This window comes from Stenella coeruleoalba (assembly GCF_951394435.1).
Source record: "Stenella coeruleoalba genome assembly, chromosome: 4".
NCBI classification, from domain to species: Eukaryota; Metazoa; Chordata; class Mammalia; order Artiodactyla; family Delphinidae; genus Stenella; species Stenella coeruleoalba.
This window is the reverse complement of record NC_137149.1, coordinates 118,229,942-118,246,976: the sequence shown is the minus strand read 5'-3', so window position 1 is coordinate 118,246,976 and position 17,035 is coordinate 118,229,942. Positions and strand designations below refer to the sequence as shown.

At 40.5% G+C, this 17,035-nt stretch overlaps 1 protein-coding gene across 3 annotated transcripts in view; it reads left to right on the top strand.

Annotated features, from left to right (window-relative positions):
• Window positions 1-17,035, top strand: part of TRIM2 (tripartite motif containing 2) — a 214,878-nt gene that overhangs the window by 113,663 nt on the left and 84,180 nt on the right. For 2 of the 3 annotated variants that reach the window (XM_079920735.1, XM_079920737.1), the window contains one exon: window positions 1,525-6,006. The exons of the other annotated variant lie outside the window; for it this stretch is intronic. In XM_079920735.1, the coding sequence (XP_079776861.1) occupies window positions 1,525-1,677 (153 nt within the window). In that variant the 3' untranslated portion in view covers window positions 1,678-6,006. Of the gene's footprint in view, window positions 1-1,524; window positions 6,007-17,035 lie in introns of those variants that run through there. 3 annotated transcript variants of the gene reach the window in all.

Below are 17,035 nucleotides of genomic sequence, written 5' to 3'. Positions count from 1 at the left end.
GCAGCATGAGGCAGATCTTCGTGATGATGGAATAGTTCTGCATGTTGGTTGCAGTGGCTACGTTAATCTATACTTGTGATAAAAGGTACAACTATACACACACATTCCAATGTCAGTTTGCTGGGTTTAATATTGTACTACAGGTATAGAAGATGTAACCATTGGGAGAAACTGGATGGAGAGTATGCAGAATCTCTCTGTACTATCTTTGCAACTTTCTTATGAATCTATAACTATTTCAAAATAAAAAGTGAACCAAAAAAGAGAGTAACAATAATTAATTCAAATATGTTTCCATGGTTTAGGAATAATGTATCTTGAATGGCATTTGGCATTTTGATTGGATATAAATAATAATAAAAGTGGCTACATTCTGGAAAAAAAAACTATTAAAACACTATTTTGAGATGGGCTCTATAGTCTTTGTCAAACTACCAGAGGGGACTGTGACACAAAATTTTGATTTTCCTCTAAATTAAGAGCAAAGCTTTTCAGTCCTCACTGAAGAAAGACTTTTCTTTTCTCCCATGTCTCTTGTGTAGTCACCTGCATGTATCTAAACATGCATTTACAGACGGGGCAATTCATCCTCACCTGTGTGGGTCTGTGCAGTGCACCTGAGACCACAGGGTGCTCTGGGTAAATCTAGGAGCATTCTGATGTTACTGTGAGGACAGCAGCTGAGCAGTTGAATCTGATATATGTATCCACTTCTCAGGAAAAGGGTTGAGACTTTAAATGTAACACTGTATGCTTTAATTTCTCTAGTATATTTATCTTGCTTAATTATCCCAGTGGACCTCTACATTTGGAAGAGGCGTCTATATCTGATGGGAAGCCAGAAGCAGACAGGAAACGAAGTTCACAAAGCAGTTCTGTATCGGACCACAGATGCTAAGCTGTTTATATTGTGGCCCTCATCACACCTGCCTTTTGAAACACCTACGGGCCAACCAGAATGGTTGAAAGAAACCAGCCTGGGCCTGGGAAGGAGGAGTGTTCCTCTTATTTCCTCATAGCAGAAGCTTACAGACCAAAAAAGACCACTTTCTATCTAAATGTACTTGTCGAACCATTGACTTCGTATAGCTTACTCTTTTCTGAAAAGGAAAAAAGTAATTTCTGTTTTCTCGTTGCACATTGTGACTCAGGACATTCTTCTGTGGCCTAGTTGCTGATTTTTCTCTCTTATGATTGGGAATAAGCTTAGAGTGAGAAATAAGGATCTTTTATTTTTCAGGCAGCATCCAGGGCCATTCCCCTCACATGTGACCACTGTAAGAGTATAAGTGGAATCCTATGGCCAGTGGCACATTCCTTGTCAGTGACTGTGGGGCATAGAGAGTGAGGGGAGGGAGAGCAAGGTAAGTGGAGGGAGGGGTTTTCTGTGATAGTGACCTGAACAAACCTGGGGCGTTGCACACATGCTTCTATACTAAAAACATTAGCATTAAGGGTTTTCTAACCCCTATTTCATCGTATTACTGTAACTTTTCCTATTACACTCTGACTTTATATTTACAGGTTTTTGATGGAAGTGGATCGTTTTTGTCCTACATTAACACATCTGCTGACCCACTCTATGGCCCCCAAGGCCTGGCCCTAACTTCAGACGGCCACGTGGTGGTTGCAGACTCTGGAAACCACTGTTTCAAGGTGTATCGGTACTTGCAGTAACAGTGGGCAACTGGACAACCCCTTACAAAGATCTTACACATAAACTGGAATGGATTTCTCAACGCAGGACCAGATTATACTAGACTTTTCATGCTAGAAGGAATCATCGGTGAACTTTCCAAGGTTATTTCTGAATGTAACGATTTCCTTAAAAACTGCATATCTGATTTCCATAATCCACATTTAGGGTTGAAAAAAAAATCTCTTCTACTGAATCTATAAAAACTGCAGAGTTTTACACCTGTGAACTATGGCTTATAGGACAGGGATTTATGTAGCTAAACTAATTTTGCAAATCAAATAAGCATTAAAAAGCAACTAGAATATGTAAAGGTATTTGTTAATCCTGTGAGTGGTAGCTTTTGCGCAGAGCTTCCAAAAACAAAACAAAAACAAAATCTGTTGTAGTTATATACTTTATTTAACCTCGGTCACAAGACCCAGGGGATCTTCTAACCTCACTTTTACAGTAGGTATTACCCTTGTGACATTTTTTTGGTTATTAGTAGCTACATATAAATTACTTCGGGAAAAATGGAAACTGTCTTGCAAAATCCTCCCAGCTGGGATTAGCGAGCGTCTTGAGTTTAGCACTTAAAAAAATCAATGCAAATTTCCTATCCTTTCTGAGTTAGAGCAAAGATCTTCTTCATGTGTTCTTTTCATCTCTCCTGCTCACCCTGTATCAAAAAACAAAGTTCATTTTCAGGGAATCCTGAAATTCCTAATACTTTGAAAAGCATATTACACCAGCCCCATTAACTCCAGATTAATGCACTGGAATGTAATCAAGAAAAAGTCAGTCACATTTTCTGTGCCACGTTCTCACATGTGTCTCTCCTTTTCCACTTCACGAATGCGAAAGCTTTACCTCCTGCAAAATGTCAGCACATGTAGTAGGACACCAGTATCCTAGGACAGAGAGCCATAAGCAGCCCTTTGGAGGACTGATGGTGTCAACCAAAGGCATGTGATTGATCAATGGTTTCCTTTTAGAAACAAGTGTTACCAAAGTTGTGTTATCTCAAAAGCATTACAGGTAAGGGCATGTTATGGTTATTTATCATTGTCTAATGACTAGTAGAGGCATTAAAGGACTATATATACATGATTAGGGTAGGGTAGAATGTATCATATATAGATATATATAGCTGAATCTTTGGTGTATTGAAATAGGCAGCACTCTGAAAGACAGAAGCATCTTCAGCACATTCCTTAACTGCACAGTTTAAAGCCGTCCTAGTAGAGCAAGCCCTAAAGCAGATGTAATTTTTGCCATTTTCCAGGAATGCTTGTATTGGCTGACTTTTAGTCAGAAAATGGCCTTCTGTGCTTTCAAAAACAAAACAAAAAACAGGTCAAAAGAAAAAAAAGTTCAACTTGAGTTACATTTGACTTTAAGTATATATGCATTTTGAAAAATGTTAAGAATAATTTAGTCAATCTAATACTGTAAAATAAGATGTGGTCTATTTCCACTGTTTAATTTTCTACTCAGTTCTACCAAACAGGATGTCATGTTTGGCATTTCCAGTAAGGACTTTGGGACCTTTTTCACTGAAAGCACCTTAGAACTGTACTATAAGAAAACATTTCCCACACATATAACTATATGAATGTGATGTTTCTTGCTTATTAATTTATAATTCAGCCATTCTCTTATATAGGACTTTTTTAAATTTAGAAGGGAAATCTTCCAATTATCTATCAAATTTATTATGCCCAAATCAACCTCTGAAAAAAATTTTTTTCAGGAAGATTTACATTTAGGTTTAGTATTTTTTTAGTTAGGTAGAATTTTCAAAATATTTGAGACTGTCCATGATAAAGTTAAATAAATCAATGACATTTTTAGAATGTTAAACTAAGACACTGTTTCCTAACGTCAGTGAAATAAGTCTTTGAATTTAAACATTCATATTTAATGAGCGCTTACTGGGTGCCAGAGGCTATTCTGGGCACTGGGGATAAAGTAATGGATAAAACAGACAAAAATCCCTGCCCCCTTGGAGCTTACACTCTAGTGAGGGAATTTCATTTTACCGTTTCTTAACATTCTGCATAAAAGATAAGCTAGACCCTTGACAACTTCTGGAATGTTTAAAAGGAAACTTTTTAAATTGGTTAAATGAATTTCAGTTTCTTTTCACAAGTAAAAATGGCTTTCTATGTAGATTCTGTCATAGGCCATTGATCTTAAGACTAGTTTACTTAAAGAGGTTTTTTTGCACATTTAAATTATACTTGTGAATTTAGAAATTAACCAACCATCATACCATATGAGACTGGATATCTCGATAGTAGATTGAATACAAAGCTAATTTTTTTACATGTCAATATTGGAATGAAACTGGAATGAAAGAAGAGATACTTTGATTCAGACCTGTTCCACGGTCTGTTACTAAAACACATGCTATGGGCACTCCAGGAAACACTATATATCCCCCAAATATGTGTAATCATATATGTTAAAGGATAGATAACATTTCAAATTTGGATACATATGTGCATTTACTGTATTAGTAAGCATATTTTAGGGGGAAAAGTGCTGCTGATAAGATACGAATAGACAAGATTTAAGTGAAACTTTGTCACATTCTTTGAAAAATGGTTTCTAGTAAACTGAGAAGGATAGTAAAATAAGTGACTTTTTTTCTGGGCTACCATTATTGTTTGATTTCTCTTTGTCAAGTGTACAGAACCTGTCATACATTCACGATAAGTAGCGCTGAAAAATTACCCATTCAGATTTCCCCTGGGCACTTATGGCAAAATGTTGCCAGTTAGAATGTAAAGGTAGGTGACAATGCCTTCCCTCCCCGCTTATAGATATTAGTAACTGTATCTCTGACACAGACCTCCCCTGCTGGACACAGGGAGGTGAGTGGAGAGTCACTTCACCACCTAGAAACGCATGAATAAAAAGCCTTTATGACTGTTAGCCATTTTTAAAAAAATGGTTCTTAGTATCTTGATCAAACTTTAATCTCTAGTAACTAAAGTCCCCAAGTTTCCTTCTTTTAATTTACTCTTTGACTAGATTTGAAGCAAATAAATACTAAGAGATCCATGCAACTAGAGCACACTTGATTCTACTACTAAATATACAAGGTATGTCCTAACAGAGTTAACTGGGAAAGCAGTACGCTAGCAAGTGTCTATGGATCCTTAACACTGAAGGGTTCACATAAATGCTTTGGTAATACCTATTGAGTTAATTGGAGAAAATAGCAAATAAGCATCAGGTAATCTGCAGATTACTTCAGATGGGAAAAATCTTTATGTACATTTGGACTCTATCTTATCCTCCCTATTCACCAGCTTCTGAAAAAGGAGGAATATTTTTAGTATAATTTAAAAATAAGACATTTCAAGGTAGGATAAAATTGAAGTTATTTGCTGCAAACATTGTCTAATTTTGCTTAAAATCAAAAGTCGTAATACTGTTGCATTCTGTAAATGTTGCAGGGTTTTAAACTTTAAAATTATTTTAATATTTTTGATAACTAGGAATCTAGCATTGCCATAAAGGAAACGAAGTGCCCATCAAAAATTTGGTATAAATAAATAATTTTTTTTGTTTTAAATGACAGTAAGCCACAAATCATGATGTTAATCTTAAACTTTCTGAAGATGAATTGTGTGGCAGTGATTGTGTGGTCTGTTTGTGGAGAATGTATGAAAGCTATTAATATTCTAAAACATGAATAAATTGGCTATGTTGTTCCCGTGAATGTACAGCACTTCCAGTAACTTTTGAAAGCAACACAGCCTTAAACTCAATGTTTTTGCTTTATGACATGGGAATGTTCTGTCATGAACAGAGTGTATTCTTAGAATTCTTTATATTATTCTCAATTCTATAGCCTTTCAATCCTAGGTATGAGTATGAGGGGCTTTCACTTGCTTTGTTTTCTTTTTAAATTTTGTACATTCCACCTTTATAGGTCTGTTTCATATGTTTTGTGTATAGAACACTTAAGTCTTGCGCTCTCTGACATTGATACTGATATATTCTCATCATTTGTTCCTTTATGAATCAAAATGCTGACTGCCTATTTGAAGAAAAGAATGAATGCTGTGCATCAAAGTGTTTGTGTGTTCATAGCTACCTATGTACCACAGTATTTTGGATGCTTTAGTCTACAATAAATCTTTAAATTAATTCTGTCTTGAAACATAGGAGAAACAAGATTCATGTGTATACCTTTACCATGCACAAAATCTCAAATCATCATAATAAAGTTTGTTTTCTCCATTTCCAGGGTGAATGTTTATTTATTTAAATATTTAAGCTATTTATTGTCCTCTTTCTTAGTGAAGGAATAAATGAAGGTATGTTCTAGAATATGTGGAAGATATCAATACCTCAACCAAACTGTTTATACTAGGGAGAAAAAGTTTAGTTAATGGGATTGTTCTCATAATTTCTCTTTCTGATAATTTGTTGTTGATATACAGAAATGCAACAGATTTCTATATATTAATTTTGTACCCTGCAAATTTACTGAGTTAATTTATTCTAATATTAATTAGTTCTAATAGATTTTGGTGGCATCTTGAGGATTTTCTATGTATAGTATCATGTCATCTGCAAACAGGGACAGTTTTAATTACTTCTTTCCAATTTGGGTTCCTTTTATTCCTTTTTCTCCTCTGATTGCTGTGGCTAGGGCTTCCAATACTATGTTGAATAGAAGTGATCAGCCTGGGCATCCTTGTCTTATTCCTGATCTTAGAAGAAACGCTTTCAGCTTTTCATCGTGGAGTATGTTGAGTATACTGTTAGCTGTGGGCTTATTATATAGAGTCTTTAATATGTTGAGGTATATCCCCCTATACCCACTTTGTTGGGAGTTTTTATCATAAGTGGATGCTGAATTTTGTCATTGAAGCATCCTTGCATCCCTGGGATAAATCCCACTTGATCATGGTATATGATCCCCTTAATGTACTGTTCAATTCAGTTTGAATTGAATATTTTGTTGAGGTTTTTTGCATCTATGTTCATCAGTGATATTGGCCTGTAATTTTCTTTTTTTGTGATACCTTTGTCTGCTTTTGGTATCAGGGTGCTGCTGGCCTTGTAAAATGAGTTCAGAAGTGTTCCTCCCTCTGCAATTTTTTGGAATAGTTTAAGAAGAATAGATGTTAACTCTTCTCTAAATGTCTGGTGGAAGTCTCCTGTGAAGCCATCTGGTCCTGGGCTTGTAATGCTATAAACTTCCCTCTTAGAACTGCTTTTGTTGCATCCCATAGATTTTGGATTGTTGTGTTTTCATTTTCATTTGTCTCTAGGTATTTTTAAATTTCTTCTTTGATTTCTTCAGTGATCCGTTGGTCATTTAGTAGCATATTTAGCCTCCACCTTTTGTGTTTTTGCAGTTTTTTTCTTGCAGTTTCTAGTCTCATAGCATTGTGGTCAGAAAAGATGCTTGATATGATATCAGTGTTCTTCAATTTACAGAGGCTTGTTTTTTGGCCAGAATGTCATCGGTCCTGGAGAATATTCCATGTGTATTTGAAAAGGAGATGTATTCTGTTGCTTTTGGATGGAATATTCTATGTTTATCTAGTAAGTCCATCTGGTCTAATGTGTTATTTAAGGCCAGTATTTCCTTATTTATTTTCTGTCTGGATGATCTGCCCATTGATGTAAGTGAGATATGAAAAGTCCCCTACTATTATTTACTGTCGGTTTCTCCCTAATGTCTGTATGCTTTATGTATTTAGGTGGTCCTATGTTGGGTGCATATATATTTACAATTGTTATATCTTCTTCTTGGATTGATCTTTTGATCATTATGTAATCCTTCTTTGTCTCTTGTAACAGTCTTTGTTTTAAAGTCTATTTTATCTGGTACTAGTAAGGCAAGTCTGGCTTGCTTTTGATCTACATTTGCATGGAATACCTTTTTCCATGCCCTCACTTTCAATCTGTGTGTGTCTTTAGATCTGAAGTGAGTCTCTTGTGTGCAGCATATATACAGGTCTTGTTTTTGTATCCATTCAACCACTCTATATCTTTTTTAAAAAATTTATTTATTTTGGTTGCACCGGGTCTTAGTTGTGGCTCGCAGGCTCCTTAGTTGCAGCACACGTGCTCCTTAGTTGCGGCTCACGGGCTCCTTAGTTGTGGCATATGAACTCTTAGTTGCGGCACGAATGTGGGATCTAGTTCTCTGACCAGGGATTGAACCCGTGACCCCTGCATTGGAAGGCAGATTCTTAACCACTGTGCCACCAGGGAAGTCCCCACTCTATGTCTTTTGATTAGAGCATTTAGTCCATTTACACTTTAAGTAATTGTTGACATGTATGTAAATCCTTATTGCCATTTTCTTAATTGGTTTGGGGATGTTTTTGTAGTTCTTTTTTGTTCCTTTCTTCTTCTTTTGTTCTCTTCCCTTAAGATTTGATGACTATACTTAGAGTTTGGATTTCTTTCTCTTTTGTGTGTGTATGTGTAATAGATTTTTGGTTTGTGGCTACCATGAGGTTTATATATAGCAATCTACAAATAGATAGATGATTATTTTAAGTTGCTGCTCTCTTAATTTCAAACACATTTTAACAACTCTACGCTTTTACTCTCCTCCCCTCATGATTACTGTTTTTGACATCATATTTTACATCTGTTTGTTTCGCGTATCCCTTAACTGCGTAATTTGGATATAGATGATTTTACTGCTTTTGTCTTTGAACCCTGCCAGCTTTGTACATGGTTGATTTACTACCTTTACTGTATGTTTGTCTTTACCAATGAGCTTTTTCCTTTCATAATCGTCATATTTCTAGTTGTGGCCTTTTTTGCTTAGAGAAGTCTCTTTCACATTTCTTGTAAAGCTCGTTTGCTGGTGCTGAACTCTTTTAGCTTTTGCTTGTGGGTAAAACTTTTGATTTCTCCATCAAATCTGAATTGAGAGCCTTGGCAGTTACTCTTGGTAGTAGGTTTTTCCATTTCATCACTTTAAATATATTGTGCCGCTCCTGGCCTGCAGAGTTTCTGCTGAAAAGTCAGCTGATAGCCTTATGGGAGTTCCCTTGTGTGTAGCTTGTTGCTTTTCCCTTGTTGCTTTTAATATTCTCTCTTTATCTTTTCATTTTAATTACAAAGTGTCTTAGTGTGATCCTCTTTGGGACTTTCTGTGCTTCCTGGACTTGGATGTCTGTTTCTTGTCCCAAGTTAGGGCATTTTTCAGCTATTATGTCTTCAAATATGTTCTCTGCCCCTTCCTCTCTTCTTCTGGGACTCCTGTAATGTGAATGTTAGTACCTTGATGTTGTCCCAGAAGTCTCTTAAACTGTCCTCATTTCTTTCCATTCTTTTTTTCTATTCATCTTTATTGATATCTACTACTCTGTCTTCCATCTCACTGATCCATTCTTCTGTATCATTTGGTCTATTGTTAATTCCTTCTAATGCATTTTAAAATTTCAGTTATTGTATTCTTCATCTCTGTTTGGTTGTTCTGTATATTTTCTAACTCTTTGTTAAACACTTCTAACTTCTCATTCTGTGCATCCATTCTTCCCTCCAGTTCTTTGATCATTAGCTATCATTAGCTTGAACTCTTTCTAGGGTAGATTGCCTATTTCCAGGGTTTTATCTTGTTCCTTCATTTGGAACATGATCTTCTGTTGCCTCATTTTGCCTCACTTCCTTTTTTATTTCTATCTATCTGGTAGGTTGGTTATGTTTCCACACCTTGGAGAAGCGGCCTTTTCAAGAAGTCCTATGCATCCCAGCAGCGCACTCCCCTCTGGTCACCAGAGCTATAAGCTCTAGGGGTGCCCCCTACATGGGCTGCGTGGGTCCTTCTGTTGTGGTGGGCTGACTATTGTGGGTGGTCTGGTAGGTGTAGCTGGCCCTGGGTCAGTTGGTTGCCAGGCCCTGCCTTGTGTGGAGGCTGCCAGCCACTGGTTGATGGGGCTGGGTCATGAGGTGGCTGGCTTTGGAATCTTGGGGGGCCCTGGGGATAGCACTGGCTCACTGTTGGACAGAGTTGTGACCCAAAAGACTCTGGGGCTGGTGCCTGAGCACTGGTGGGTGAGCCAGGTCCTGGGGTCTGGCTGTAGGATCCAGGGGTCCTGGAGCTGGTGTTGGACCACTGGTGGGTGGGACCAGTTCTTGACACAACTGGCTGTGGGGTCTGGGGTATTCCAAAGCTTGTGTTGGCCTGCTGGTGGTCAGGGCTGGGTTCTGTCATGGCAGGCTGCGTGGCTGTAGTTGTCCTAGGGCTGGTGTCCCTCCTCTGGTGGGTGTTGCTGGTCTGAAGGCTAGAGGAGGCTTACTGGTGGGTGGACCCAGAGCCCAGCAGATTCTGAGGCTGGTGTCTGCCTACGGGTGGGCAGGCTTGGTCCCAGGGTTCTCTGGCTGCAGGGCCCTGGGGATCCCAGGTCTAATGCCTGTATACTGGTGTGTGGTGCTGGGTCCTGGGCCTTCTGGTGGGCAAGGCCATGGCCAGGGATGGCTCAGAGATTCTTTTTTTAAGATACTCAGTATTTACTACTGCCTTTGGGAAATACATTGACTTATTTTTTTTAATGTTATTTTATTTATTTATTTATTTATTTATTTATTTATTTATTTTTGGCTGTGTTGGGTCTTTGTTGCTGTGTGCTGGCTTTCTCTAGTTGCGCCTAGCGGGGGGCTACTCTTTCTTGTGGTGCACAGGCTTCTCATTGCGGTGGCTTCTCTTGTGGAGCATGGGCTCTAGGCATGCGGGCTTCAGTAGTTGTGTCACGTGGCTCAGTATTTGTGGCGCACGGGCTCTAGAGCGCAGGCTCAGTAGTTGTGGCACACGGGCTTAGTTGCTCCGTGGCATGTGGGATCTTCCTGGACCAGGGCTCGAACACATGTCCCCTGTGTTGGCCGGTGGATTCTTAACCACTGTGCCACCAGGGAAGTCCCACTCAGGGATTCTTAAGATTGCCTATCTGCTGGTCTGTGGGGCTGTGTCCCTGCCAGTTAGTTGCTTGGCCTTTGTTGTCCCAGTACTGGTGCCTCCAAGCTGGTGGGTGGTGGCGGGGCTGGGTGGCTGGTGGCTGGTGGCGGGGCTGGGTGGCTGGTGGGTGATGGCGGGGCTGGGTGGCTGGTGGGTGGTGGCGGGGCTGGGTGTTGAGACTAATAAGCTAGAGGGAGGATTCCAAAATGGCACTTGCCAGCACCATTGTCTTTTTGGTAGAACAGGTTCCCCAAAATGGCTGACCCCAGTGTCTGTGTCTCCAGGCTGAGCTCCAGCTGCCTCCTGCCTCTCCAGGAGGCTCTCCAAGATCAGCAGGTGGATCTGACCCAGGCTCCTTTCAAATTACTGCTTCTTCCATGGGTCCTGGAGTGTGTGAGATTTTGTGTGCCCCCTTTGAGAGTGGAGTTTCTATTTCCCTCAGCCCTCTGGGTCCCTCAGAAGTAAAGCCTGCTGGCCTTCAAGACCAAATACTCTGGGGGTTTTTGCAGGACCTCTGGGCTGGTAAGCCCAACCTGGGGCTTGAACCTCTCACTCCTTTGGGAGAACCTCTGCAACTGTACCTATTCTCTCGTGTGTAGGTCACCCACCCAAGGGTAAGGGTCTTGACTGTATCGCAACTCTGGCCCTTCTACCTGTCTCACAGTTCGTTCTTTATATCTTTAGTTGTAGAAGAGCTTTTCTAGTAGGTTTCAGTCTTTTCATCGATAGTGATTACTACTTACAGAGTTATGATTTGGGTGTGCCCTTGAGAAGAGGTGAACTCAGGGTCTTTCTACTCCTCGTTGGGAACTCTCTCCCATCTGATGGTACCCCACAGGTCTTGAGGATAAGTAAGCTCTCAGTCTTGAGTGGTGTATGGACTTGATGATTATTTGTTTGTTTTCTTGTAAAGGACTCTTGTCCTCCTTAGTTGATTGTAAACAAGTCATTGGCTTACACATAGGCATACAACATTTTTCCTGATGTATTTATAACACTTTTGGGTTTTTCATTAAGTCTGTGATCTATATTTTGTGTGATGAAATGAACACTAAAAGTTATCATACTTAGAATAGCCTTTGTTAAAAGTGGAGGGGCACTACAGAAATTTCTTTGTTTTGTTTTTTGGAGGATTAAAATTCTATAACAGATTGAAAGTCTGAAAGAGGTGAAAGTCTGGGAAGGAGAGTTGAAACAAAAATGAGAAAAAGACCAAACATGACACTGCTAGCTAGTTAATGCGAACATTAGTATTATTGACACCTGATTCCATTCCTCACTTATTTTTTTCTTTTAACCAAGCAGGCACCATTGCCATCGTGGGCTCTTTGGAGGTTTTTAGAGTCAGATTGAGAGGGAGGCACCTGTGCCAGGTTATAGCATATCTCAGATTGCTTTTTAGGAACTCGGTTCATGTAAAGCCAAAGGCACCCCTTTCCAGAGCAGACAAAGGGTTTAATTAAAGCTGCAGTTTGTTATTGCCTATGTTAAGAGGCAGGGAGGGCAGGTGACATTCTATCCTCAGCCCCACCTTGCTGCCTCTTTTTTTTGCTGCCATAGTCTTTGAACAAATATCTGAGCACCTGTGGTATATACCAGGCTTTGGGCTATGTGTAAGGGCTGTTAGAACGAATAATAAAGCCTGTAACCTCTAAGAGCTTACAGTATGGTTGATGAACCGGACCAGGTGATTACACCATGAGCTGCTTTTATATACCTTCATTTGCAAATATTTACTGAATCTAGCGTCCTGCTCTAGCTACTAGGGAATAGCAGTAAACACCCTCCTCCCCCGCAAAAAAGTCCCTGTTCTCATGAAGCTTTATTCTAGTGGGATGAGACTTAAATGAATATATACAGGGCTGGCTACATAATTCGTGATAAAAAGAATGAAAAAGGCTTTTTCCTTCCTTCTGTGGTCTCTCTCTCAACCTGTGATGGTGTTTATTTGCTACTTAATGTCACAGTCCCTTGGGCATAGGGTGTTTGACCGGTGAGTGCAGACCCTCACATATACCTGAGGCCCCGCACCATGACTCAGACTTGCCCCATGCCTGTGCCCAGCCTCCCACCAGGAGTGGAGGGTGGAAAGGGTTGCTGAGTGGCACCAGGGATTCTGGCAGCTGTTAACTCACCCTGGGAGAAGGCAAAGAGGTGGTGTTAAGGGGGATCGCCAAGGCTTGCTAAAAGAGGGCAAGAGAGCATGAGTCGTCCAGGAAAGAACAAATAGTTCAATATCGCGAGGCCAGACGACACTCAAGAAGAAATGATGAGAGATGAGGCAGGGTTACACAGAAGAGTTATTACTGTGCCTGTTCTCAAGGAGTTTACATCCCAGATGGAAAGATTTAAAAAGCATCAGTACCTATAATACAGAGCAATTTAAGAGAAGAGCCATAGAAGAAGTGTCAATAAAGCATGATGGAAAATCCAAGTTATCACATAATTGATGGGGACAACCTGCTTTATGCGTATCGTTCCAGCATAATTGTAAAGAGCAGTCTTTCTTTCTTTCTCAGGAGCGTCCCAGTTTGGATGAGAAATTATATTCTCACGCTACACCGGTGTTTCTCAGCCTTTTTCCCCATTATCATCCCCCTAAGGAGCTTTTTAGACATCTTTTCCCTAATCACCCCTTGCCCCTTGCCCCCAGCCCATGACGCTTTAATGCCGGAGGTATACTTTATATCTGTTTATGTGCTACAGCCCTTTGGAGGCCCATAAACCATTGTACCACAAACGATCCAAGATTTTTTCATCCCCCAGGAACCAGTTTTGATATTACCCCCTTTGAGACTGATGCTCTGCACAATGACGTAGTAGTAGTGTCATTTCTAACTTAGGAGATGTGACTGAGAGGTCAATAATGTTTACTATTTCTTCCTTGAAATTTTCTCCTCTTGTTTTTTCATTCTCCTACTTTTTTCTACCCTGTAGACTTTTCTCTGTCTCTTTCAAATGATGTTACTTTCTTTTCCTACTTCCTTAATAAAGAAGGTTCTCCTATAGGTCCTGCTTTTCAGAATTTCAAGGAAGGGGCATGAGAAGATTGTCTTCAGTTAGGGGTGCATTCCTGAAAATTCATGGGAAACACAGGCCGTAGAGCATGTCTCTTCTCCTTTCTGGTGGTCATTCTGAGTTTGATATTCCAAGACTGGGGTGCACACCAGAAATCTCAGAGAATGGTAAAATTGGCTCAGTGACATTTGGGATACAGTTGCAACTGCACTGACCAACCCTCTCTATGTGCGGTTAGTACTCATCATTCCCAAGAGAAGATCCAGTGGGGTCAATGTATCACTGACCAGCGCCATTTTGGACACCTCAGAGGCAAGTGGCCTGCCTTATGTTCATCCTACACATGTAGCCTTTGGCTTGATCACCTAGCCCTGGTCTAGACAGGCATGGCCCAGCTGGCAGAGAGTTCATTGGATGGATGTGGCAAGAACCACAGATCTAAGCAGAAAGAATTCTGGGGGTTTAGAAACTCAGAAAGCAGCCAAGGGCCTGGGAGGCACCTGGAGCTTCAGAACATCCTCTCCAGTGAAGTTCTGTCATCAGGTCTTGTCTCTCCTGTGTTCTCTTGAGATTCCCACAAACTTCCATTCTCTTGGGCAAAAAAAGATGGGTTTGTAAAGATGTCGAAATGCCCAAACAGAGAAGGGCACACATCTTTAGTGGCTTTTCCTCCCTCCTGTCTCATCCTTGTTGTTTCTTCTCTCCCACATAAACTATAGGCACTCATCAGAGATATTGCAATAAAGTATGATATTGCAATAAAGTCACACGAATTTTTTGGTTTCCCAGTGCCTATAAAAGTTATGTTTACCCTATACTGTAGCCTATTAAGTGTACAATAGAATTATGTCTAAAAAATGTACATAATTTAAAAGTACTTTATTGCTAAAAAATGCTAACCGTCATCTGAGCCTTCAGCAAGTTGTAATCTTGTTGCAAGGCAGAGGGTCTTGCCTCCATGTTGGTGGCTGCTGACTGATCAGGGTGGTGGTCACTGAAGGCTGGGGCTGCTGTGGCCAGTTCTTAAAATAAGAGCGAAGTCCGCCACATCGATTGACTCTTTCTTTCATGGATGATTTCTCTGCAGCATGTGGTGCTGTTTGATAGCATTTTACGCACATATAACTTCTTTCAAAATTGGAGTCAGTCCTCTCACACCCTGCTGCTGCTTTATCAACTGAGTTTATGTAATATTCCAAATCCTTTGTTGTCATTTGAACAGTCTTCACAGCGTCTTCACCAGGAGTAGACTCCATCTCAAGAAACCACTTTCTTTGCTCATCCATAAGAAGGAACTACTCATTTGTTCAAGTTTTATCATGAGATTGCAGCAATTTGGTCACATCTTCAGGTTCCACATCAAACTCTAGTTCTCTTGCTATTTCCACCACATCTGTAGTTACTTCCTCTGTTGAAGTCTTGAACCCCTCAAAGTCATACAAGAGAGTTGGAATCAACCTCTCTCAAACTCCTGTTAATGTTGATATTTTGACCTCTTCCCATAAACCACAAATGCTCTTAGTGGCATCTAGAATGACAAATCCTTTCCAGAAGGTTTTCAATTGACTTTGCCCAGATACATCAGAGAAATCACTACCTATGGCAACTAGAGCCTTACAAAATACATTTCTTAATAAGACTTGAAAGTAGAAATTACTCCGTGATCCATGGGCTGCAGAATGGATGTTGTGTTAGCAGGCATAAAAACATTAATCTCATTTTACATCTCCATCAGAGTTCTTGGGTGACCAGGTGCATTATCAATGAGCAGTAATATCTTGAAAAGAATCTATTTTCTAGGCTTTCCTGGTGGCACAGTGGTTGAGAGTCCGCCTGCCGATGCAGGGGACATGGGTTCATGCCCCGGTCCAGGAAGATCCAACATGCCGCGGAGCAGCTGGGCCCGTGAGCCATGGTCGCTGAGCCTGCGCGTCCGGAGCCTGTGCTCCGCAGCGGGAGAGAGTAGGTCTCAACAGTGGCTTTAAAATATTCAGTAAACCATGTAGCAAACAGATGTGCTGTTATCCAGGCTTTGTTGTTCCGTTTATACAGCAGAGTCACAGTAGATTGAGCATAATTTTAAAGGGCCCTAGGATTTTCAGAATGTTAAATGAGTGTTGGCTTCGACTTAAAGTCACCAGCTGCATTAGCCCCAATAAGAGAGTCAGCCTGTCCTTTGACGTTTTGAAGCCAGGCATGGACTTCTCTCTAGCTATGTAAGTCCTAGATGGCACTTCCAATAGAAGGCTGTTTTGTCTACATTAAATATCTATTTGTTTAGTGAAACCACCTTCATTAATTATCTTAGTTAGACTTTCTGGATAACTTGCTGAAACTTCTACATCAGCACTTGCTGCTTCACCTTGCACTTTTATGGAGACAACTTCTTTCCTGAAACCTCATGAACCAACCTCTGCTGGCTTCAAACTTTTCTTCTGCAGCTTCCTCACCTCTCTCAGCCTTCACAGAATTGAAGAGAGTGAGGGCCTTCTCTGGATTAGGCTTTGACTTCGGGGAATGTTATGGGTGCTTTGATCTTCTATCCAGACCACTCAGACTTCCTCCATATCAGCAATAAGGCTGTTTTGCTTTCTTATCATTCATGTGTTCACTGGAATAGCACTTTTAATGTCCTTCAAGAACTTTCCTTTGCATTTACAACTTGGCTGTTCAGTGAAAGAGCTTAGCTTTCACCCTGTCTCTGCTCTCGACATGCCTTCCTCACTAAGCTTAATCATTTCTAGCTTTTGATTTAAGTGAGAGATGTGTGACTCTTCCTTTCACTTGAACACTTAGAAGCCATTGTAGGGTTATTAACTGGCCTAGCTTCAACATTGTTTTGTCTGAGGGAATAGGGAGCCCCAAGGGGAGGTAGAGAGACAGGGAAATGGCCGGATGGTCGGTGGAGCAGTCAGAACACACACAACACGTATCAATTCACTTCTCTGTCTTACATGGGCATGGTTCATGGTGCCCCCAAACAATTGCAATAGTAACATCAAAGATTACTGATCGCAGATCCCCATAACAGATATAATAATGATGAAAAAGTTTGAAATATTGTAAGAATTACCAGAATGTGACACAGAGACACAAAATGAGCAAATTCTGTTGGAAAAATGGCACTGATTGACTTGCTCGACCCAAATCTTCAATTCGTACAAAATGCCATAGCTGCTAAGTGCAGTAAAGTGAAGCATGATAAAACGAAGTATGCCTGTACCAGCACATCTTTGCCTCAGGCTTTGTCATTCCACGAACTCAAACTAAGGCAGAGGATACCGGGTTCCCAGGTTCCTGGTCTAGAAAGAAGGTAGTGGGTTACAGATGGGCATGTCCCTTTCGCCCTGCAGACTCCTTGGATATGGGGAGTGATGAGGCTGGAGCAGGGC